At 39.5% G+C, this 20,188-nt stretch overlaps 1 protein-coding gene across 1 annotated transcript in view; it reads left to right on the plus strand.

Annotated features, from left to right (window-relative positions):
• Positions 1 to 20,188, plus strand: part of NRP1 (neuropilin 1) — a 133,280-nt gene that overhangs the window by 65,145 nt on the left and 47,947 nt on the right. The window contains 2 exon segments of the mRNA XM_072154040.1: positions 5,542 to 5,697; positions 6,998 to 7,164. Coding sequence (XP_072010141.1) covers positions 5,542 to 5,697; positions 6,998 to 7,164 — 323 coding nt within the window.

Raw genomic sequence — 20,188 nt, forward strand, 5'->3', positions numbered from 1 at the left:
GAGGTGGAGGCCTTCAACACGGCCACTTTCTTCTATCTACTGTTGATGTCCAGTAATGCGGCTCAACTCTACCTAATTGCTTGGACCTGAGCTGCCATACCACCCACAGCCGTATTACAGTATCAACAAAATTTGAGGGCATCACCTGACCAATGTATAGTACATAGCGCCAAGCTAGAAAGATACAGTCTTAGCCCTTTGTGTATAGAACTTTTCTTAATCTTACTTCTACTTTTATTTCTAACTTTCTCCTCTTATTTGCTTGATATCAATAATCCAACCATAATTAAATAACGTGTCTGGTTATAAAGTGACAACACTTGATATGTCCCGAAATCATAACTTCTCCAATTATGTCTGGAAGTAATCACAGCCAATTTATAGGTAATATAACCGGAGATGCTCTAACCTTTTGTTTCGTGCGGTCGATGGAAGAAGTGTACTTAGCGATGAGAATTAATTGATTTTGTTACTAAGACTCTGCTCTGCCTTTGTTCATGATTATATGTGGTCATATAATATCAGATACTGCAAAAATGACTTAAAGGGGACCATGATCTTCTGTAAACAATGGGGTGAATTTATTATTGTACCTGCAGTAAAAAAAGCGGATTTGTACCAAAGAAATGCATTCCGGCACATTTATGAAGGCTTTTAGATAATTTTTTTGGCTCTTTACTTACTCGTCTGACAAAGGGGCAGTTGTCTCTTGAGAATGGGTGTGTTTTCTGGAAATGGGGCATGTCCATATGGAAATTAGTCTGTGTGCGACTAAAAGCGGGTGTACTACTAGACCTCTTATACTGCGACAGATTTATCATCACAATGATCAATCTTTCACTACACTAGACTAGTGGTGTAGAGCTCTATACTGTCGATCTTACAACATATTAATGAATTCCCCCAAATGTGACTGCTGGGGCCCTCACTGATTACAAGAATGGACCCCATCAATGACAAGGACAAGGATCTCACTAATTGATGGAGCAGCAGGTTGAGTATACCTACTGTCACTGTCAATAGCTTTCGGTTATCTTTGGCAATTCTATTCAATGTGTATGAAAGTGTTGGAGATAGCTGAGCACTGTGCTCGGAAATTTCTGAGGCTCCCATAGTATTGAATACTTGGCCGGCAGCTCCCTCTATACATGAAAATGGGAGCCCTGTTCTTGTGATTGTACACACACTAATGCAAAAGTAGATACAATCATTATATTCAGTAAGACCACTCAAGACAACTCCAGACCAGATGACCGATTTTCAGTTTTATTAGCTTCCTTCTTCGAGATGACCGCTCCCATAGAAAACACCTTTGTAATTTAATTTTTTGTTTCACTATATAAGTTTTGATGTCCAAATATTTTGTTTAAAAAAATCTCAAAAAGATTTCAATAAACCATCAAAATTACCATCAGCTCTTAGAGTCTATCCCCTTCCTCCACCAGGAGCAGAGAATAATAATAATAATAATGATGTGCAATTTTACTGTAACCTTTATAAAACCAAAAGTTAACCTGGAGCCGTAACCTTTTAGAAGGAGTCATAGATCTACAGGCAGTCCCCGGGTTACATACAAGATAGGGACTGTAGGTTTGTTCTTAAGTTGAATTTGTATGTAAGTCGAAACTGTATATTTTATCATTGTAGTTCCCGACAATTTTTTTTTTTGCCCCAGTGACAATTGGAGTTTCAAATTTTTTTGCTGTAATAGGACCAAGAATTATCAATAAAGCTTCATTGCAGACTATTTTAAGCTGATTATTGCAGTCTGGGACTATTTTAAAGCATCCAGAGAGCTTCACCAGAGGTCACAGTGGGCAGAGGGGTCTGTCTGTAACTATGGGTTGTCTGTAAGTCGGGTGTCCTTAAGTAGGGGACCGCCTGTAGTTGGTTCTCCACAGGCTTCATAGGATCATCATCCAATTTGTGGCCATCTAGGGTCAAGCAATGTGTTCAGACAACAAGACGTCTAGAATTACAGCGAGTGTAATAGGATTGCCTCCGTCCATAAATACTGAGCACATAAACCTGTCCCTTGTATTGCTCATCCCGTCTATAGAGTCTCCCTCTGAACATCTCTATCGATCAGGAACAAAGTCTATTGTTCCGTGTTTCTTGGGTCTGATATTATATGGTCTCAATTGGAGGCCTTTCTATAAACCGGAATGAGAAAGGTCATATAAATATATGTATATAATTAGCTGGAGTGAGATAAGTCGAGTTTAATTACTTCCTCTCATCTCTGACTAGACATTTGGGCTGAAATTGCTAATTATAAGCGTTAATAATAGATACGGCAGGAATGTAAGTGGGTGATTTGCCATGGCTCATAGATTTAATGTCTAGCAAAATTATGAAACACTTTTAGTTATTGCTGAAATGGAAGCATTGTTTAGAAATCCCAACTAAGAATAGATAGATCCCTACCGGTCGTGCCCACCCCCCAGCCGCCGCCGACACCACCCCACCCCCCCTTGTGCCCCTCCATGTGCCCCCTGGCGTGAAGGTGGCGAATTGGTGAAAATAATCGCAAGTGCTAGCAATAAGATAGCATTTGTGATTATTTCAGGGTTTCTATGCCACTAACGTGGCACAGAGACCCTGATAAATATCCCCCATTGATCGATAGATAAATATATAGAGAGATATTAAATAGATAGAGAGATAGATATATAAATAGATAATAGAAAGATAGATAGATATGAGATGACTCGTGGATAGATAGAATCATGGATCAATAGATAGGAAAAGAGAGATAATTCATAGATAGATAGATATAGATTTGCAGAAAGTGACTGAAAGAATAATAGATACACAGACATGATGGATGGATAGATGATAGATATGTAGATATTTGCAGAAAGTGACATATAGACAGATAGATACAGATAGATAATGCAATAGATAAATAGGTAGATCAATATATGGATATGACCTGGCATACAGTAGAACTGAGCAGGGTGTACAATGCGCTTGACAATTTCACCTACACCCCTGCCCCCCTTAGATAGATAGATAGATAGATAGATAGATTACCATGAATTAAGGGAATAATGGATCGATGTATAGATTTAAAAAACTGTCAATTGATAGAGAGATATATAAATACATAAGATATATATTGAAAGAAAGTGGTATATATAGATAGGAAGGGATGTAGATGATATATAGATATTTGATAGTTGATTGATAGATAGATAGATAGATAGATAGATAGATAGATAGATAGATAGATAGATAGATAGAAAACCAAGTCCCCATAGTGGAGAGAAACCTCCATAGAGGGCATGCAGAGCCACCAAGGATCCTGGCAAGATCCTTCAGTAGTAAAATTGAAGAAAGTGTAGGCAGCACTCCAAAAATCCAAAATTCCAAAGGGTGAAGTTTAATAATAATAATAATAATTCTTTATTATATAGCGCACACAGATTACGCAGCGCTGCACAAGCATGTCAAATTGGTCCTTGAAACAGTGGCGACGTTTCGGTGTGAACCAGACTTGATGAAGATGGTTCACACCGAAACGTCGCCACTGTTTCCATAAACTGCACCCTTTGGAATTTTGGATTTTTGGAGTGCTGCCTACACTTTCTTCAACTATAGATAGATAGATAGATAGATAGATAGACAGATAGAAAGCATCTTTTATTAATGGATAGATACAGTAGATAGATGTTATGCTTGATGAATTATTAGTGCTGTATCCAGCTCACCACAGATCAATATTGCATTAGCTGGACAGGGAAAACCCGTTCAATGAAATTCAATACTTCTTTGTATGTTGTTGAGGCGGCTCCTCACCATATAATAATCACAGACACAGCAAAGCCCTGGGATGTCCAGGGGGCAAAATCCAGACAAACTAAATGTAGACATCCCAAATAATTCCATGAAAATTATAAGCCAGTGAGTCACAAACAGACTCCTCAATCACCGCTCGCGAGCCAACAACGTTCTTCTGTTTCCCTTTCAATGGCTGACTTGTGTATATCTCAGAGGAGGCACCTGAGTTCAGCCGCTGACATTTATTGTTTAAGTGGTTTCAACCCAATTTTTATGGCTGTGTCTGTAAGTTTTCTTCTGGAAGGGAATCGGCTTATTAAGAGAACTGACATCAATAAGAGATAGCCACTGAGACTACTGCAACAGTATATGTAGTAGTCACACTATAGAGCTTCATCCATATTGGAAGATACAACTCAGTTTTGTTATTTTTAGGCATGTTAAAGGGTAGATAATGGTAGATAGTGAGAACAATGATCTTTTAGAGATCAAATTTATTCATTTTCAAACCAGAATAAGTTAAAGTTAATCTCGACAGGACTCCTAAGAGAGACAGGGAGAGTCCTGATTACTCCACCCACACAAAATGATTGACAGTGAGAGTCCTGATTGCTCCACCCACACACAGTGATTGGCAGCGAGATCCCTGATTACTCCACCTACACACAGTGATTGACAGTGAGAGTCCTGATTACTCCACCCACACACAGTGATTGACAGTGAGAGTCCTGATTACTCCACCCACACACAGTGATTGACAATGAGAGTCCTGATTATTCCACCCACACAAAGTGATTAGCAGTGAGATCCCTGATTACTCTGCCCACACAAGGTGATTAGCAGTGAGATCCCTAATTACTCTGCCCACACACCGTGATTGAGATTGAGAGTCCTGATTACCCCACCCACCCGTATGATACTGTGGTACAGGAATTGTGCAGTGCAGGTTGTTTGATTCTTTCAATGATTTGGATGCATGAGTTGGAGCAAAAAAATAGGAAAAAGCAGAGTAAATGCTGACTGGACTCCTAAAAGAGACAGTGGGAGTCCTGATTACCCCGCCCACATACAGTGATTGGCAGTGAGAGTCCTGATTACCCCGCCCACATACAGTGATTGGCAGTTAGAGACCTGATTACCCCACCCAATCACTGTGTGTGGGTGGGTTAACCAGGACTCTCACTGTCTCTTTTAGGAGTCCAGTCAGGATTTACTCTGCTTTTTCCTTTTTTTTTTTGCTCCAACTCATGCATCCAAATCATTGAAAGAATCAAACAACCTGCAGCCTTCTTGGGTAACATTTTAAGTGTATAAGATTTTAGAAAGCAATTATTACTTTTGTGATATATTGTGTTACATTGCGTAACTCATTGCATCTTCTTCCTGACGTGTTCCTTAGGCTGAACAGATGTGTTTTTCCATTTGATAAACTTCCTATTACTTTGACTATATTTGTACTGCAAGTTTTTCCATCTAGACTTAATAGGTAGTGTCTATTGTAGATGCCATTGCTGTTTCAAGGCAACAGATAATTGAAGGTCTCATATCTCAGGTCAGCATAACAGAAGGCCATTATGTTGTTTATGATCTGTATCTATTATTATGGGTGATCATGAAGTGGAACTGTTCTGTGACCTTTGAAGTAGCGATGCAATGTCTTATGTGAGGACAATACCTTTGTATGTGCATTTTATATAGGTTCCAATAGAAGGGCAGCAATGTAATTTTTTGTAACCAAATGTTCTCCCCCCCTTATAGTTGGACCTCACATTGGACGTTACTGTGGACAGAACAATCCGGGACGAGTCCGAGCCTCATCTGGAATCATGTCCATTGTTTTTCATGCAGACAATGCGATAGCAAAGGAAGGATTCTCTGCAAACTATTCTGTATTACAGAGCAACGCAGAACAAGGTCAGTACTGCATCATTTATCTGTATTATCTGTGTTATATATTCTACCACACAGCCGGTCACATAAAATATTGAAGAGACTTTCACAGAAATCAGATCATATGAAGAATATTGCACAAAGATGTTATCTATAGTGAGCAGAGGCAAAAATCGAAGGTTTGTAGAAAGACGATATAAATGGGCTATCCTCTGCAGGACAGTTTTTGGTTAGTATTGTCTATGGAGGTCTTTCATACAACCAGTTCATGAAGTTGATGTTGGAAGGGAGGAAATTTGGGCAAGTCCATCATAACATTGTGGCGACTAGAAAACGGGTGTATCTCGAAAATTAAAACTTGTTCAGTGGTCCCAGTATCTAATGGTATATTCCTACCAAAAATGGTTTAGAGGAGGTCAACTGGTGAACCAGCATCAGGATCATGGGTGACCAAAGCTCATAAGGTCTAAATAGTGATGGTTAGATGGCTCAATGCAAGCAGTCCTTGTAGGATAGTCAGTTCATGAAGTGGTGAGTACTAACCAAACTAACCCAATTGAGAGTAACCAGTTGACCCACAAAAGTGTCTTGGTTGGCCAAGACTCCATGGTGCATTTAGAGATGTAAAAGTTGTCCAGTCCAATCTAGTGTTTCTTCGTCCCAAATTCTAAACACCTGCATTGGTCTCATCCAGTACATGTCTCACCCAGTCATTAGTTGTTTTGATGGAAATGGGACCTAGACAACATAAGGTATTAATGTTATGGCTGATCAGCGGCTATTTGTAGAAGCTATAGGAAAGCAATATGTAACAATCAACATTATCTAAACCCACATCACCTAAACAAACATGCCGGAGATACTTCAACCAAGGTTATTTTAGAATTAGGAAACTTTAGAAGGACACAGATGAGAACAACTGGAAAAGATTATGTGGCCTTCCGTTTTATTGTCATGGAAGAGCAATGATCTGACCTCATAGCACTTAGTAAGGTTAGTACAGAAGAGAAGCTTAACTTCAAAGCTTTCATATGTGACCCCCAATTACAAGGTAAAGATCATATATTACTTTAAGCCTACCGACAGGAAAAGAGTGTCAGGATGGACAACCCTGAAATCCATAGAAAAATTAACTGATACTTATATTAGTCAACATGGATGACCCCTCACCACATGCCAAACATAGTCACTTCCATGCTTTATTACTATAGTCATGCTACTGTCTAGTGCCTAAATAACACAGATAAGTAACATATGTTCTAAATGTATCATAGATAGCTGCTAATCCACACAACTAATCCTTTACACAATGCTCTTTCTAAAGATTTTGTCTGCAAAGAGGCCCTCGGCATGGAATCTGGGGAAATAACATCCGATCAAATCACTGCATCTACACAATATAGTACCAACTGGTCTACAGAAAGGTCAAGACTCAACTATCCTGAAAATGGATGGACACCTGGTGAGGACACGGTCAAAGAATGGATACAGGTATAATTCAACCTTATTATGCCAAAGAAATAGAATATTTTTGTTGTGTTCTATGAATGGTATGGTCAATGGATGGAACAGAATATTTTTGTTATGTTCTATGAATGGTATGGTCCATGGATGGAACCCTTAGTATGGATCTAAAGGAGAAATCAAGAGCAAGTGTTTGATTTCTCTACAGTGCCTCCGCAGGGGAGGTGAGGTATTACACAAAGAAATTAAGTGGTTGTACATGTTATACACAGAAATACTGGGTCCTCCAGAGCGAGATATGCCACTCGGCCTGCTTCAGAGACTGTGTTGTCTTACCCCTCTGATGGTACTGGTGCAACCACTAAAGGTTACATGGTGATCTAAAAGTTGCCAATCAGAGAGAATGCAAAAAAACACACATAGAACTAATAAAAACAGGTTGAAAATCTCAAACTGTGTATTAGGCGATAATACTCAACATAGAATTGGCAGATCATGCTGAGAGGCAATGTGCCAAGCAATTACAGCAGAGATATTTGCATATTACATCACATGCATAAAACAGAGGATGCAAAGGATATTTTAATTAAGATTTTTAATTTAGGTGTCCCCTGCTGTGGTGTTATTGCTGCAATATCTTAAGAATCTGTCACCGTTGATAACATTTCAGAGTCTGCGTCTATATATTATTGATGGGGTCTTCATGATGTATGTTTACTCTGCTTTTGTTGGCTTGGTTTGATGTTCTACTGATTCAAATAATTTGAATACCAGTTTGAAGGATCTTAGTCTAGGCCTACCTCACCGATATTTGAGGTTGAGCTGACATGACGTGTTTTGGCCTAGATGGAGAGTGCCAAGACTACATGTTGTAAGGTGGAGAAGTAAGTTACACTTATCTAAAGTGGTAGTGGTTTGTGATGTTGGAAGCGACCTTGGTCGATGAGTCTACATTGCTATTTTGTCTACCCCATACCTTCCCATCACAACATAATATAAGCCCCTTCTCAGCCTACTTTGTAACACCCATAAAATGTTCTAGAACTTCAACTTTTTCAATGTTCCCCTACTCATACATACTTTATGGGACATTCCTGACAGAAATTAGGCATTGAATTTAGGCGTTGGCATGGTCAACATCTGGCAAAATTCTACTATGTTGTCCCCATTTCTGATAATTGTTCAGATTGTCAAATCCAGAAAAATTGGAGAAATGATGGAATCACAAAAATCAGCTTTTACTCCTACTCTTTGAGGAGGACACTGTCTTCTTGGTCAGGGAATAATCTATGAAATGTTGTCCTCTCATACCATTATTTTATACAAGTGAATAGCTCCATTCATCAGGGAATATTGTAAAAGCCTTTTTGTAAGCAGGATGACACACAATACCACTATACGTGCCTACAGTCTGCTAACTTGTCTTTTACGCCTCAAAAAATGTTGATGTTCCTTCCAAAACATCTAGCAGTTCGCCCCCTTGACATAGCTAATGGGTAAACTGTGTGACCTTTGAACTGCCTCAGTTTCCAGTGGGAGGAAATTCCACTTGTATTAAAACGTTACAGCTTCCTCTAGATGGCTTGAAGAAATGTGTCTCATCTATCTATCTGTCTATATAGAATCCGGCCCTGAAGCCAGTGCTGCATCAGGGTCTACAGAGCCCCAGGACAACCGGCAAGTGCCCATATTCTAGCTATGGTAGTGGTAACATAACATTTCAAGCTTGGTCTCATTTGAACGCTTAATTGGCTTTATCTTTGGCGTGAAGAACAATAACAATAGCAATAAACAACTTTTGTAGGTATACAAACCCCAACCAAGGCCAAATCTATACAGAGCCCAGACCAGGAGCCCTAGGTATACAGACCCCATCTATATGGACACTGGATCAGATCATTCCATTTATATATAACCCAGGCAAGATCAAGTGTGTAGGTGCAAGTCTCTGGCCAAAGCATAATTTTTGGTGGTCTGGAGTCTGTTTACATGGGATGTGATCTCAAATAGATATGGGTGTGGTATGGGGTGGGATCTCAGGTCTGAATAGATAAAGCTGTGGTCTAAAGTTTCTATAGATTAAGGTGGGGTCTCAGGTCTGTATAGATGATCATTATATCGTGTGGTCTAATGTTTTTATAGACAGTGATTTTGTCTGGGGTCTGTATAAATGGAATGATCTGATCCTGAGTCTATACAGATGGGGTCTAGTTTGGGTCTGTATACCTAGGGCTCTTGGTTTGGGCTCTGTATAGCTTTGGTCTTGTCTGGGTTTGTATATTTTGGCTATGTTTTGGTCTATGGATCGAGGGGTCTTCTCTGTGGTCTTCAGATATGGGGGTTCTGGTCAATATAAATGTTTACCTTATATGGAAATAACTAAAGAGATGTAATGAACGGAAGCAAGGCAGACTTACTATTAATATGACTTCAATCCATTGTCTATTCGGAGCTAGAACAATGGAAAAGAAGGTCACAGGCGTCCGCGTCTTCCTCACTACCTGGCCTGTGAGCATATTTCCCGTGTGGCTTATAATATCTTAATGAAAGTGCATTTCACTACATTTTTACTCACCGACCATTAATAATAGGAAGGCATAAAAATTTAACACACTTGTCCAAGCTGCTCTACATCTAAAATGACAGCCGAACAAGTAGTTAGGGAGATGAGGAATCAGGACTGACGTTCCATCTTAGATCTTCGGCAAGAGCTTGAATGCTCAATGAAACACTTGAGAAACCGCATCATAACAGAACTGTAAACACCGCGCCGCTAAAACGAATGTAATGAATAATGGATGGTCAATCAGCAGATCTTCCAAACCTTTATACATATTCCTGCAGCAATTCTGCCGACTAAAAATGTCATCTGTCTTTGCCAAATAACATGGTATTCAGCAACAATTACTCACTCATAAAGTCCGGTCGACGTGCATGGGAAAATGTGGGATGTATTGGAATCGAGCAACGAGTGTTTCTTATTTATGGAATGATTCTTCACTGTCAGCATCTGCTGCTTTATCCTCCATCCACGGCCAACTTACTGCTGAACAACGCGGTGGATCTAGACTGGAAACAAATACCCTGCTGGCAGGATGGGGGAATACAATATGTTATGTGGGAAATTATAAGGACACCAAATAGGATAATTAATATCAATTATGCTACATCGCAAGTTCCTACAAGAGAGTCTTTTGGCTCCCAGGCTGCAGATGGTGCAAAGTCGCGATTAGAAAACCGTGACATCTTGTGTGTTCATCGGGGGGTTAGGTACTAGGATACTAAGAGTGATTTGGCCAATTTTCTATCATTCCATACATCAGTAGTCACTATCCTCCCTATAGTATTTTCAACAAAAAAAAAAAGAAAGAAGAAAAAAATTAGAATGGAAGGACATGGTGGTCGGAACAATGAACAACAGCCGTTTCAAGCTATACTGCACTTCCTCCGATTCTCTTGTATCCATGAAGTAGGTTGGTTGGATCATTAAGCTCCGCTCACTAAGAAGAGCCGGGTCTTCTGGCTCCTGAACTGCTCCCTATTAAATATATAAAAGGGAACCTCAGTCCATCCAGCCGCCCCACTCCACACTACTTTTAACCAGATTTTATCGGGTTAAAGGGGGCGTGGTAAATCGTTTAGGTGACTTAAGTGACTTATCAGATCAGTAAAGGGCGCCAACTCCCGTCATTGACACAAAAGAGCTGGCTTTTCGTGCCCGCTTGTTCGCAAATGACCGATCACTAGTGAGTGAGTGAATGAATGAATGTAGGAGTGCTGAGTGTGTTCATGTGAATTAATGTATGTAGCAGACCTGAATTAGTGAGTTAATGATTCAGGAGGTGTTTCAGTGAATGGTTATAGCAGAGCCATGGGCGAGTAATTAGATGTAGCAGAGCTGTGTGTGCTGTGTGACCAACAGGGAATTTCTAATTGGTGTCAAAAATATTTTTGTATTATATTATTTTTCCAGTAAATCTCGGGTGCGTCTTTTACTAAGTAAGGTCTTATAGTCCAAAAAATACAGTAATTAAATTATTTGGAAGCAAGCCAGAACTTTGGCCCAATATGCTTTGTTTTGATGTGACTACAGTGAACCTGCTCCTCCTAGCACATGGCACAATCATGGAAAACTAATAACAGTCTAGGGCTTTTATCATTTTCAATGAGACTGAGAATCTGTATTATATTGTACTAAATTGAGAATTTATTTTATACCTTCCATTTTGCTGTATCCATGGCTAGACACTCAATTTTCGGTACTTTGTTAGTAAAACAAGCCCGGGTTCTGTAACATACATTAGTCCATCTGTTGTTTCAAAACACAAATTATACCTTTGAAAGACTATAAATGGAATCTCAATTTTGCTAATAACTAATGTATACAGCCCTTTTCGGAAACGCTAAATAACCTGGTTGCCATAGCGACGCGAGATGAAACTAGTGAAAAAAATCCTCATATACTTTTTTTTTTTAAAACAAAACAGAACAAAGTGATAAACTATAAACAAACAGCTGCTTATAACATATGTGATCCGAGTTCTGCTCCACTTTAATCTCTGGAAGGGATTTTGTACTATAAATACTACTTCCTGAATACCAGGCACTCTTCTTTTGAAGTTTCTCAAAAACAAGTTAATTTAAATGAATCTTTTAGTAGGGATGAACGCCGTGCCGGCTGTGTGACCATGTGGTGCTTAGAGGAAGATTGGTAGTTGATATGGTAATTTGGAGTTTCAGGAATTTAAAGGAAAGGGTGGTGATTAATGATAATGATGGAGCGGATGAGGAATATTATTAACAGCGTTATTCCTTCTCATGTTCTGGTTGAGGATTTGGGGCATGACTAGATTAAGATACGTCTGTTCTCTATTTAGGGGTTTTATGCAAATAAAATATTGACAAACTTGTCTTAAAGGAAATGTACCATCACAACCAAGTATGATAAACCAGGGACATTTAATCCTTTCTTCTAAAACCTACTTTTAGAATTATGCTAATGAACCCAAAGGGTTATGGGCATGTTACAGAAGCCCTCTGTGCTCTGGCTTCACAAGCTGTTGTTATACTGTAGCAGCAAGTCTCTGCCTCCCCCTCCCCCCTGCACTTCCTGTAACCTTGGCAGCAGTGAGTGGACAGTGGGAGGAGGAAGTGTTCCTTTAAGATGTAACAGCCTGTGAATCTGCAGCACGGAGTGGATGGCTAACCTTAGACTAACATATATGGATTAGATTTGGCTTAAAGGGCATCTACCACCAGGATGAAGGATTGTCAACCAAACACATCGACATACTGCTGTGTGCTCCCTCTGGCAGGATATGTTCTTCTTTAAGCTTCATATGCCCTTGTCTTTAAGAAAAAAAAAGCTTTAAAAATTTTGCTAATGAGCCTGGAGTTCTTAAGGCTCCATTTACACCTATGGAGCTTGGAGTCCCTCAGGCTCATTTTTGTAATTTAAAAGAATTTTTTGTTAAAAACCAGGGCAGAAGAAGCTAAAAGAACAGCCGATCCTGTCAGAGGGGACACACACCAGTATGTCAGTGTGCTTGGTTTACAATCCTTCATCCTGGTGGTAGATGTCCTTTAAAGATAGAGGGGGTATTTATCAACGCTTGTATTGTTTATTCCCCCCTACCAAGTGGCGGGGAGGGTAGTTGAGTGGGGTGTGCACAACTTATAGCCGGCACCAGTTCATTGTTGGGGAGTGTGGACAATCCAATACAAAGTAGATCATTATCCACTGCCAACACAATTGGTGTATGGCCAACCTTAGACTAACATATATGGATTAGATTTGGCTTAAGGATAGAGGGGGTATTTATCAAGGCTTGTATTGTTTTTTTCCCCCTACCAAGTGGCGGGGAGGGTAGTTGAGTGGAGTTGTGCACAATTTATAGCCGGCACCAGTTCATTGTTGGGGAGTGTGGGCAATCCAATACAAAGTAGATCATTATCCACTGCCAACACAATTGGTGTATGGCAACCTTAGTCTACTCTGCATGGAGTAGATTTGATTTAGGGGGTATTTATCAAGGTTTGTATTGTCTTTTTCCCTCTACCAAGCGCTGGGGAGGGTAGTTGAGTGGGGCTGTGCACAAACTATAGCTGGCACCATCAGTTCATGAAGCTGGAGCACAATTCTATGCCAAAGCCTATCCAGAGCGATCAACGGGACTCGGATAACGTCAAGTGCTGGCGCATGTTGCCCCAGCAACTGATAAATCTCCTCCATACAGCATCTATGACCCAATATGAGAACCAATAGTGACCACTACCCTATCCATTACTTCTTTTTCCTCGGCATAACCCAAAGAAACACATGTAGTCTTCCATTACCGGATTGCCGATGGTGTTAAGTGATCCCAGTTCTGCCCTAAAACTCCGCTTCTTGGCTTCTATGGCCTTTGCACAAATCCAACCCTATTAACAAGTCATTCTGAAAATTGTACGGGTGTTAAGAACCCAAAGCTACAATGTAGCCGTGCACACATGTTAAAGACATCTGGCTTTGTACAGTACACTACCTTTAATACGATACTGCAATTAATTTTAGGAGAACCTGCTAAAAATTTCACAACTATTTAAGGGATGTTTTGAAGCTGTGCTGTGAATTACCATAAAACCCAGTATGGGGGGAATAAGTCACCATTGTACAGTGCTGCTTGTTTCCAACGTGTACGCTCTAGTATATAAAATAAATATTTTATGAAGCTTTTTAGCCTCGGGTGAAAAATAATTCCATTAATCATCCATTTTAACAACAGGTTTTGTTTTATAAACAGTCACTAAAACAGTGATGTAAGTGCATGAAATATTTACGCCTATTTGGATATAAAGCCAAATGTGAAACTTTGGGGGGTTTCCAGCAGTAAAGGGAAAGTTGTATTTTTATAGTTATTTGCTGCAGTCACCGGCTCACTGGATGGTGCATTAGCTTTTGAAGGAGTCATGGATGACAGCCAATAATGTTGGAGACGTCAAGACCTGTGGAGATAAATGTCTTCATAACATTGGTATTCCAGATTTTTATTTAATGGGATGGGGTGAATACAATAAAGAACTACTGCAATATATATTACCGGATCGGGAAAGTCAGGGGTAGGACAAGCTCTTTGGGTAGGGGTGGATAAAAATGCCCATGGGCCCTATGCTGTATGAAAATTATGGGCTCCTCAGCAATCTAACTTTTTAATGGTTTGATGCATACTGCCTACATACAATACCAGAACCAAGCTTACTGTGAAAGTTCGAGGGTCTCACTCTGCTGGTGCTTTGAAGCTTTATAAACATTTGAAAACGTTTAAAAGTCCATGAAAACTTATGAGGATTTAAGGACTCAAGGTCTCTGTCTTTATCACCTATTTAGGGCAGTATCAAACCTTGTGGGTGGTTTGCTTGGCCATAGACCCCCTAGGACCCTTGGGCCTTGGGTGCTGTCCAAACAGCCCATATTACAATGCCCTACTGCCTCTTTAAAACCAATGGCAATCATTTATTTAATCTACCTTCTCACTCCAAAGTGAAGTTCACCTACAGGGCATTTTTTAAATTTTTATTTAATGCATTTGTTGGATCTCATACTTTGTTGTTGCCCTTGATTGTTGCCTATCCTATATATTTGGAAGCTGCATTCACATGCATAGTAACTAATGAGGATATTGAAACCAGTCCCAGCTCAACTAATATAATCACTGCTATAGGTCTGGGAGGTCCGGTCACATGGGGTCATCATGGAGGGTCAGAAGAACAAGCTAAGGAACCTTTGTATGAGGGAAAGCTCTTTATATTATTACACATTGAAATGGATTGGCTGGATGCCCTTGTGCTTATAATATAGGTGGTTTCGGCGGTAACCTGGAGCCCAAGCCTTTTAGGGGGCCATGGCCACCCAAGCCACCCACCATACTTTATATTGAGAATGACCTTGACCCATGAAATCCTCATACACCTGTCAAAGGTCGTGCAAAGGTCCCAAAACTGCAGATTGAAAGCAGGTAGAAGGGACACATCCTTCATTCCCCAAGACACTTGATTCTAGTACCATATGTAGGACGTTATTCCAGACTTGTAGGGGCTATAATATTCATATAGCCCAGGGCCCATGATAGGCTTAACCCACCCCTGATTGCTACTATTGGAGTAGACAGCCTTGTGCCAGGACAGTCAGTCATAGGATGTGGACAGGTTGGATGTGGACAATTGGCCGGTTGACTCAGTCTTTCTTTGTATGGTTTTGCTGAGTATCTCTGTTGTCAGTCACACATGTAATATGGCCAATAAACATCTATTGATTGTCCAGCAAAATCTAGTAAATGTCATCATATCAATTTCCTTTATTTAAAGCCCAATAGTACTCCTGCACGAGACGGCAGACATCTACCATCCGTAACCTGTCCCCCCCTCCCCCGCTTCAATCTATGGCTAACCAAGCATCGATTGTTGGTTTTCGCTGATCTATAGACATGAACTTTTCGCTTTGTATCTGACAGAGAATTACATTATTGCCATGTCAAGAGTAAATAAAATAGGCTCCTCCGGTGATCTGTCTATTCTGTGCATACAATTTTAAGGTAAAAAGTGCAGAGAGCGGCTTTATGGGGCTGCCATCATTTTTCAGCTGGATGTGCTCTGGGCTAAGATAAATTGGCACTTTAATGAAACACTAAAAGCAGCGGCTGCAATCAGCTGAGAAGTGTAATGTGGAGATTGCTCGGCTCTATACATGCACATACTTCAGCCTGTGATAGGTGCATGAGTAATGGGAAATTATGTGTTTGCTAGCTATCTTGGAGACCCTAGAAAAATTAACATACTGTGCGCTGGCGATGAACATCTTTCTTCATCTCTTACTTTTTAATGAACCTCTGCGTTACAAATAACAACAGTACAGCTCATCAAGAAGGAAGACTTGTACTAAGACTTAGCGAGTTTTATCTCTTTTGTATCTGTTTTTCTCTCTATGGTGTGTAGGGATTCTACATATAGATATAAGGGAGAATGAAAAGTCTTAATACCCCCACAAGTAATGGGTGGGGGGAAATATTTGTTGGGAATATGTCCAAAATATGGCCGCCATATTGGATTAAAGGACATTTACCACCAGAATCACTTATTGTAAACCAAGCACACTTACATGCAATTGTGTGCTCCCTCTGGCAGGAGCTGCTCTTATTTTAGATTCTTATGCCCAGGTTTTTACAAAAAAACCTTTAAAATCATGAAAATGAGCCTGATGGGACCAGGGCTCCATAGGTGTTAATGGAGCCTGGAGCCTTTCAGGCTCATTTGCATAATTTGTAAATCTTTTGTTTCTTAAAAAGTAGGACATAGGAAGCTTAAAGAAGAGCAGATCCTGCCAGAGGGGGCGCGCATCAGTATGTCAGTGTGCTTGGTTTACAGCCCTTGATCCTGTTGGTAGATGTCCTTTAAGGAAAAGTTTTAACATGAAGGTGGTCATGTTGCACATCAAAGATGACCAGAATTGTCTCAAAAATCAAATGTTGAAATCACATTTACAATATCTTTTGTGGTTCAAAAGTCATTAACACAGAAATACTCATGTGGGGTCATAACAATTAGATCCAGCGTCAATTACAAAAAGGTTTGGACGTGTTGAAATCCAACTGACCAATCCTTATCTCCACCTATCGCCATCTGGGAATAGTTTGGTGCTGCCAAAAACACCTATGGAGCCTGAGCCCCCCAGGCTAATTTGCATAATTTTAATAGATCTAGAAGAAGAATCTAGAAGAAGAGCAAATCCTGCCAGAGGGGCCACACACCAGTATGTCAGTGTGCTCGGTTTACAGTCTTTCATCCTGGTGGTAGATGTTGTTTAAAGGCTGGGTTTAGTCTCACATGGGTTACCTAGTTAGTACAGTTGAAAAAACTTCTTGGTTAAACTTATTTGTAAAGTTCTAATAACCCTATAATTTTCTGGTATGAGCATCAAGTGCTAGCATTCCCTATTTTACTTACAGTTATATATTTTACAATTTTAGTGATATATAATCGAATTTCCTTTTCCTCAAATGTAAGAGTCATCCTCTTTATTTTATTGTCTTGTAAAGACTAAAACCTAAAAACTAAACAGCTGCTGTTTTTGAAATTCTTCCAGGGGGGTCATTTTTGTTCTAACATTCCTTTCAATAGTTAAGGAGTCTTAAAACTGTCTGTTTTGATCAAAAGCAAAGAAACACACCTGAAAATTTTTGCTATTTTCCTTAAGGAAAAAAAAAAACAGTTCAGCAAACAAACTAATAGGCAACAATTGCTGAGAAATTTGGAGCCAATCAGATTTCCACACTCCACATCTGTTTTTCGTGAAACTATTTTTGCCTGTGGTATTTAAATGTTACAAAAAAAAAAAAACTCGCTTTTTGTCCAAGAGGGAATCCTAGGGGAAGAAAATGTTAATGAAATCCATAACATTCTCCGATTTTATGATTGCAATTTTGAGACGTTTCACTGAGAAGCGAGTGCTGATTTCTGTACTGGAAGCCATAATTGTCCTTTTTCTACTGAGATCATAAGTCCTCGCATTGAGAATCGGCGGTTATGTTGACACAGAGCAGCACCAGAAATCATTACATTGTAATAGCTCTCATATCTTGTTTTAAAAGCCTGTGGGTAAAAGCTATACTTTGTTACATGTCTTGTGGATAGCAGGTACCGCGCTTTACAGGAAACTATCCAACAAAGGGATTAACCTGAATTTGTATGAATGTGAAGTAGTCACGAGCACTAAACTTTTCAACAGCTATGGCAAGCCAAGTGTATATCGGTATCGTGGTTCAATATCTAAGATATTACTGAGAGGAGAAGTCAATGTATATGTCAAAGGAAATTGGAATTGCAAAGGAAAGTAAAGAACCAAAAGACCCCAAATCATAGAGCTCTAAATACCCAAACATGTGTCCTACATAATAGTAGGTAATAGGATCACCTTGACAAGATACGTAAACTTATGTCTAGCCCAACTATTACTAAAACCAGACTGAGATAGATACCAGTTTTTAATTCTACTCACTCTGAACGGTGGTGGCACTGCCATCTTCAAAATCAGGTACAGGCAGTCCCCGGGTTACGTACAAGATAGATTACATAGGTTTGTATTTTAGGTTGAATTTGTATGGAAGTCGAAACTGTATATTTTATAATTGTAGATCCAGACAAAAAAATTTTTTGCCCCAGTGACAATTGGAGTGTCAAAATTTTTGGCTGTAATGGGACCAAGGATTATCAATAAAGCTTCATTACAGACACCTTACAGCTGATAATTGCAGCCTGAGACCATAGTAAAGCATCCAGAGAGCTTCACCAGAGGTCACAGTGGGCAGAGGGGTTTGTCTTTAACTAGTAAGTCGGGTACCGCCTGTACTACCAAAGTGCCGAATTTGTTGCCGCTCAATAAACATATTTTATATTCTTTGATGATGTTACCCATATCTTCATATCTCTTTCCATCTATGTCATGCTTACCTTTACCCCCACATGGTGCATAAAGATAAAAGTCAACATGGTGGTCATCAGCTGATTAAACTCACTTGAAGCAACTGTAGTCAACCAAGAAATTTTAGGTACATAAAATGACCAACTACCCAGACCAAAGATTTCAGCAAAAAATTCAGCAATTTGTTTTATATTTTAGGTTCATATCTTAGATCTTTGAGAGCAAACCACCCCCCCCCCCCCCACATATGGTTTGGATGAACACTACTTCAGTATCTTCCAAGCACCACTTTACTGAAAAGATAAAATGTTCAGATGTTTCTTTTACCCTTTGTAAAATGTGCTCCATAGACATCAGAGAGTAGGTGGATGGAGGGAATAGACACCATATCAATGAAATATCAGAAATGGCCTACATTATGATTCTGGGTTGCTTGTCACCGACACCATCTGACAAGCCTGGTCAAACTTGACCAGTACTGGGACTACTCTGTGTGATGGCAACCTTGAGATGCTGTCACAGCAAAATCTGGATCCCTATATGTTCAAAAGTAAAAGTCACTTGAAATTTTGCCCCTAAGTCCAAGGGTCAGTAAGCAAAGTAGGTTGTTCCTAAACCACTATCCATTGAAGATGGTCTATTTGTCTGTGTATGTCCTTAAAGGAATGGGCTACAAGATCCTATGTCGACAGAGGGTTTAGTGATCTCTGACCTCTGTACTGGTTAAATTTTATATTTAAAAAAATCCCCAACATTTCGAGTACATGACGAATTCCCTTAAATACCATGTGACTTCAGAATAGAAAGTTTGCCTTGGCTTCAAACTCTATCATTTCTTCTTCACATTAAAGACTCCGAAGAGATAAACCTTGAAAGATGAGTGGTGTTTTTCCTTGATTTGGAAGGAAACATGTTTCAGCCTTGATAAATTGTACATTATCTCATGTTTTTGTCTTACACTGTGCGGGTGACTTTGTTTTGTGAGATAGACCGCCGCTAATGAGAGAAAACAACTGCTGCTCAACTCCCGACACTCAATCGTCAGAGATAAGAGGAACTTAAATTAGTAAATGTTGTTTTTTTAAAAAAACTAATTAACCAAATTTATGAAACTTTGCAAAACGATTTAGCACTTTTTTTTCTGGGTAAGTTTATAAAATAAAATAAGTTACTATTTATGTTTCTGCCGGGGCGAAGAGATTGTATTTTCCGCAATGTGTTTTCTGCTTCTGTGAGCAGTATGCCGGCTGTAAAAAGTCGTCTCTCGCAGGACAAATTAAATTAGGTGAAAAATAATCCAGTTGGAATAAGTTTTGCAAGGCATTTTTAATAAAGTGGCAGAGATACCATGTTTTTTTCCATCTGGCAATTAAATTGTAATTACGTTTAAGACCGGCGTTATGTGGCTTGTATTAAACCGGCTTTAAAGATTTGGGATTGTAAATTGGTTGTCAGTAGTTTAATTTCTATTAGAAACAGGTGAACACTGAATATTAGAAAATACATGTAGGCCCCTATGATATAACACAAGATATTTTTGATTTTCTTGAAGCCTATATGGTGGCACATGTAGCACATATGGAGGGACATGGAAACCAT

Source organism: Engystomops pustulosus, chromosome 5 (genome assembly GCF_040894005.1).
Source record: "Engystomops pustulosus chromosome 5, aEngPut4.maternal, whole genome shotgun sequence".
Taxonomy (NCBI): domain Eukaryota; kingdom Metazoa; phylum Chordata; class Amphibia; order Anura; family Leptodactylidae; genus Engystomops; species Engystomops pustulosus.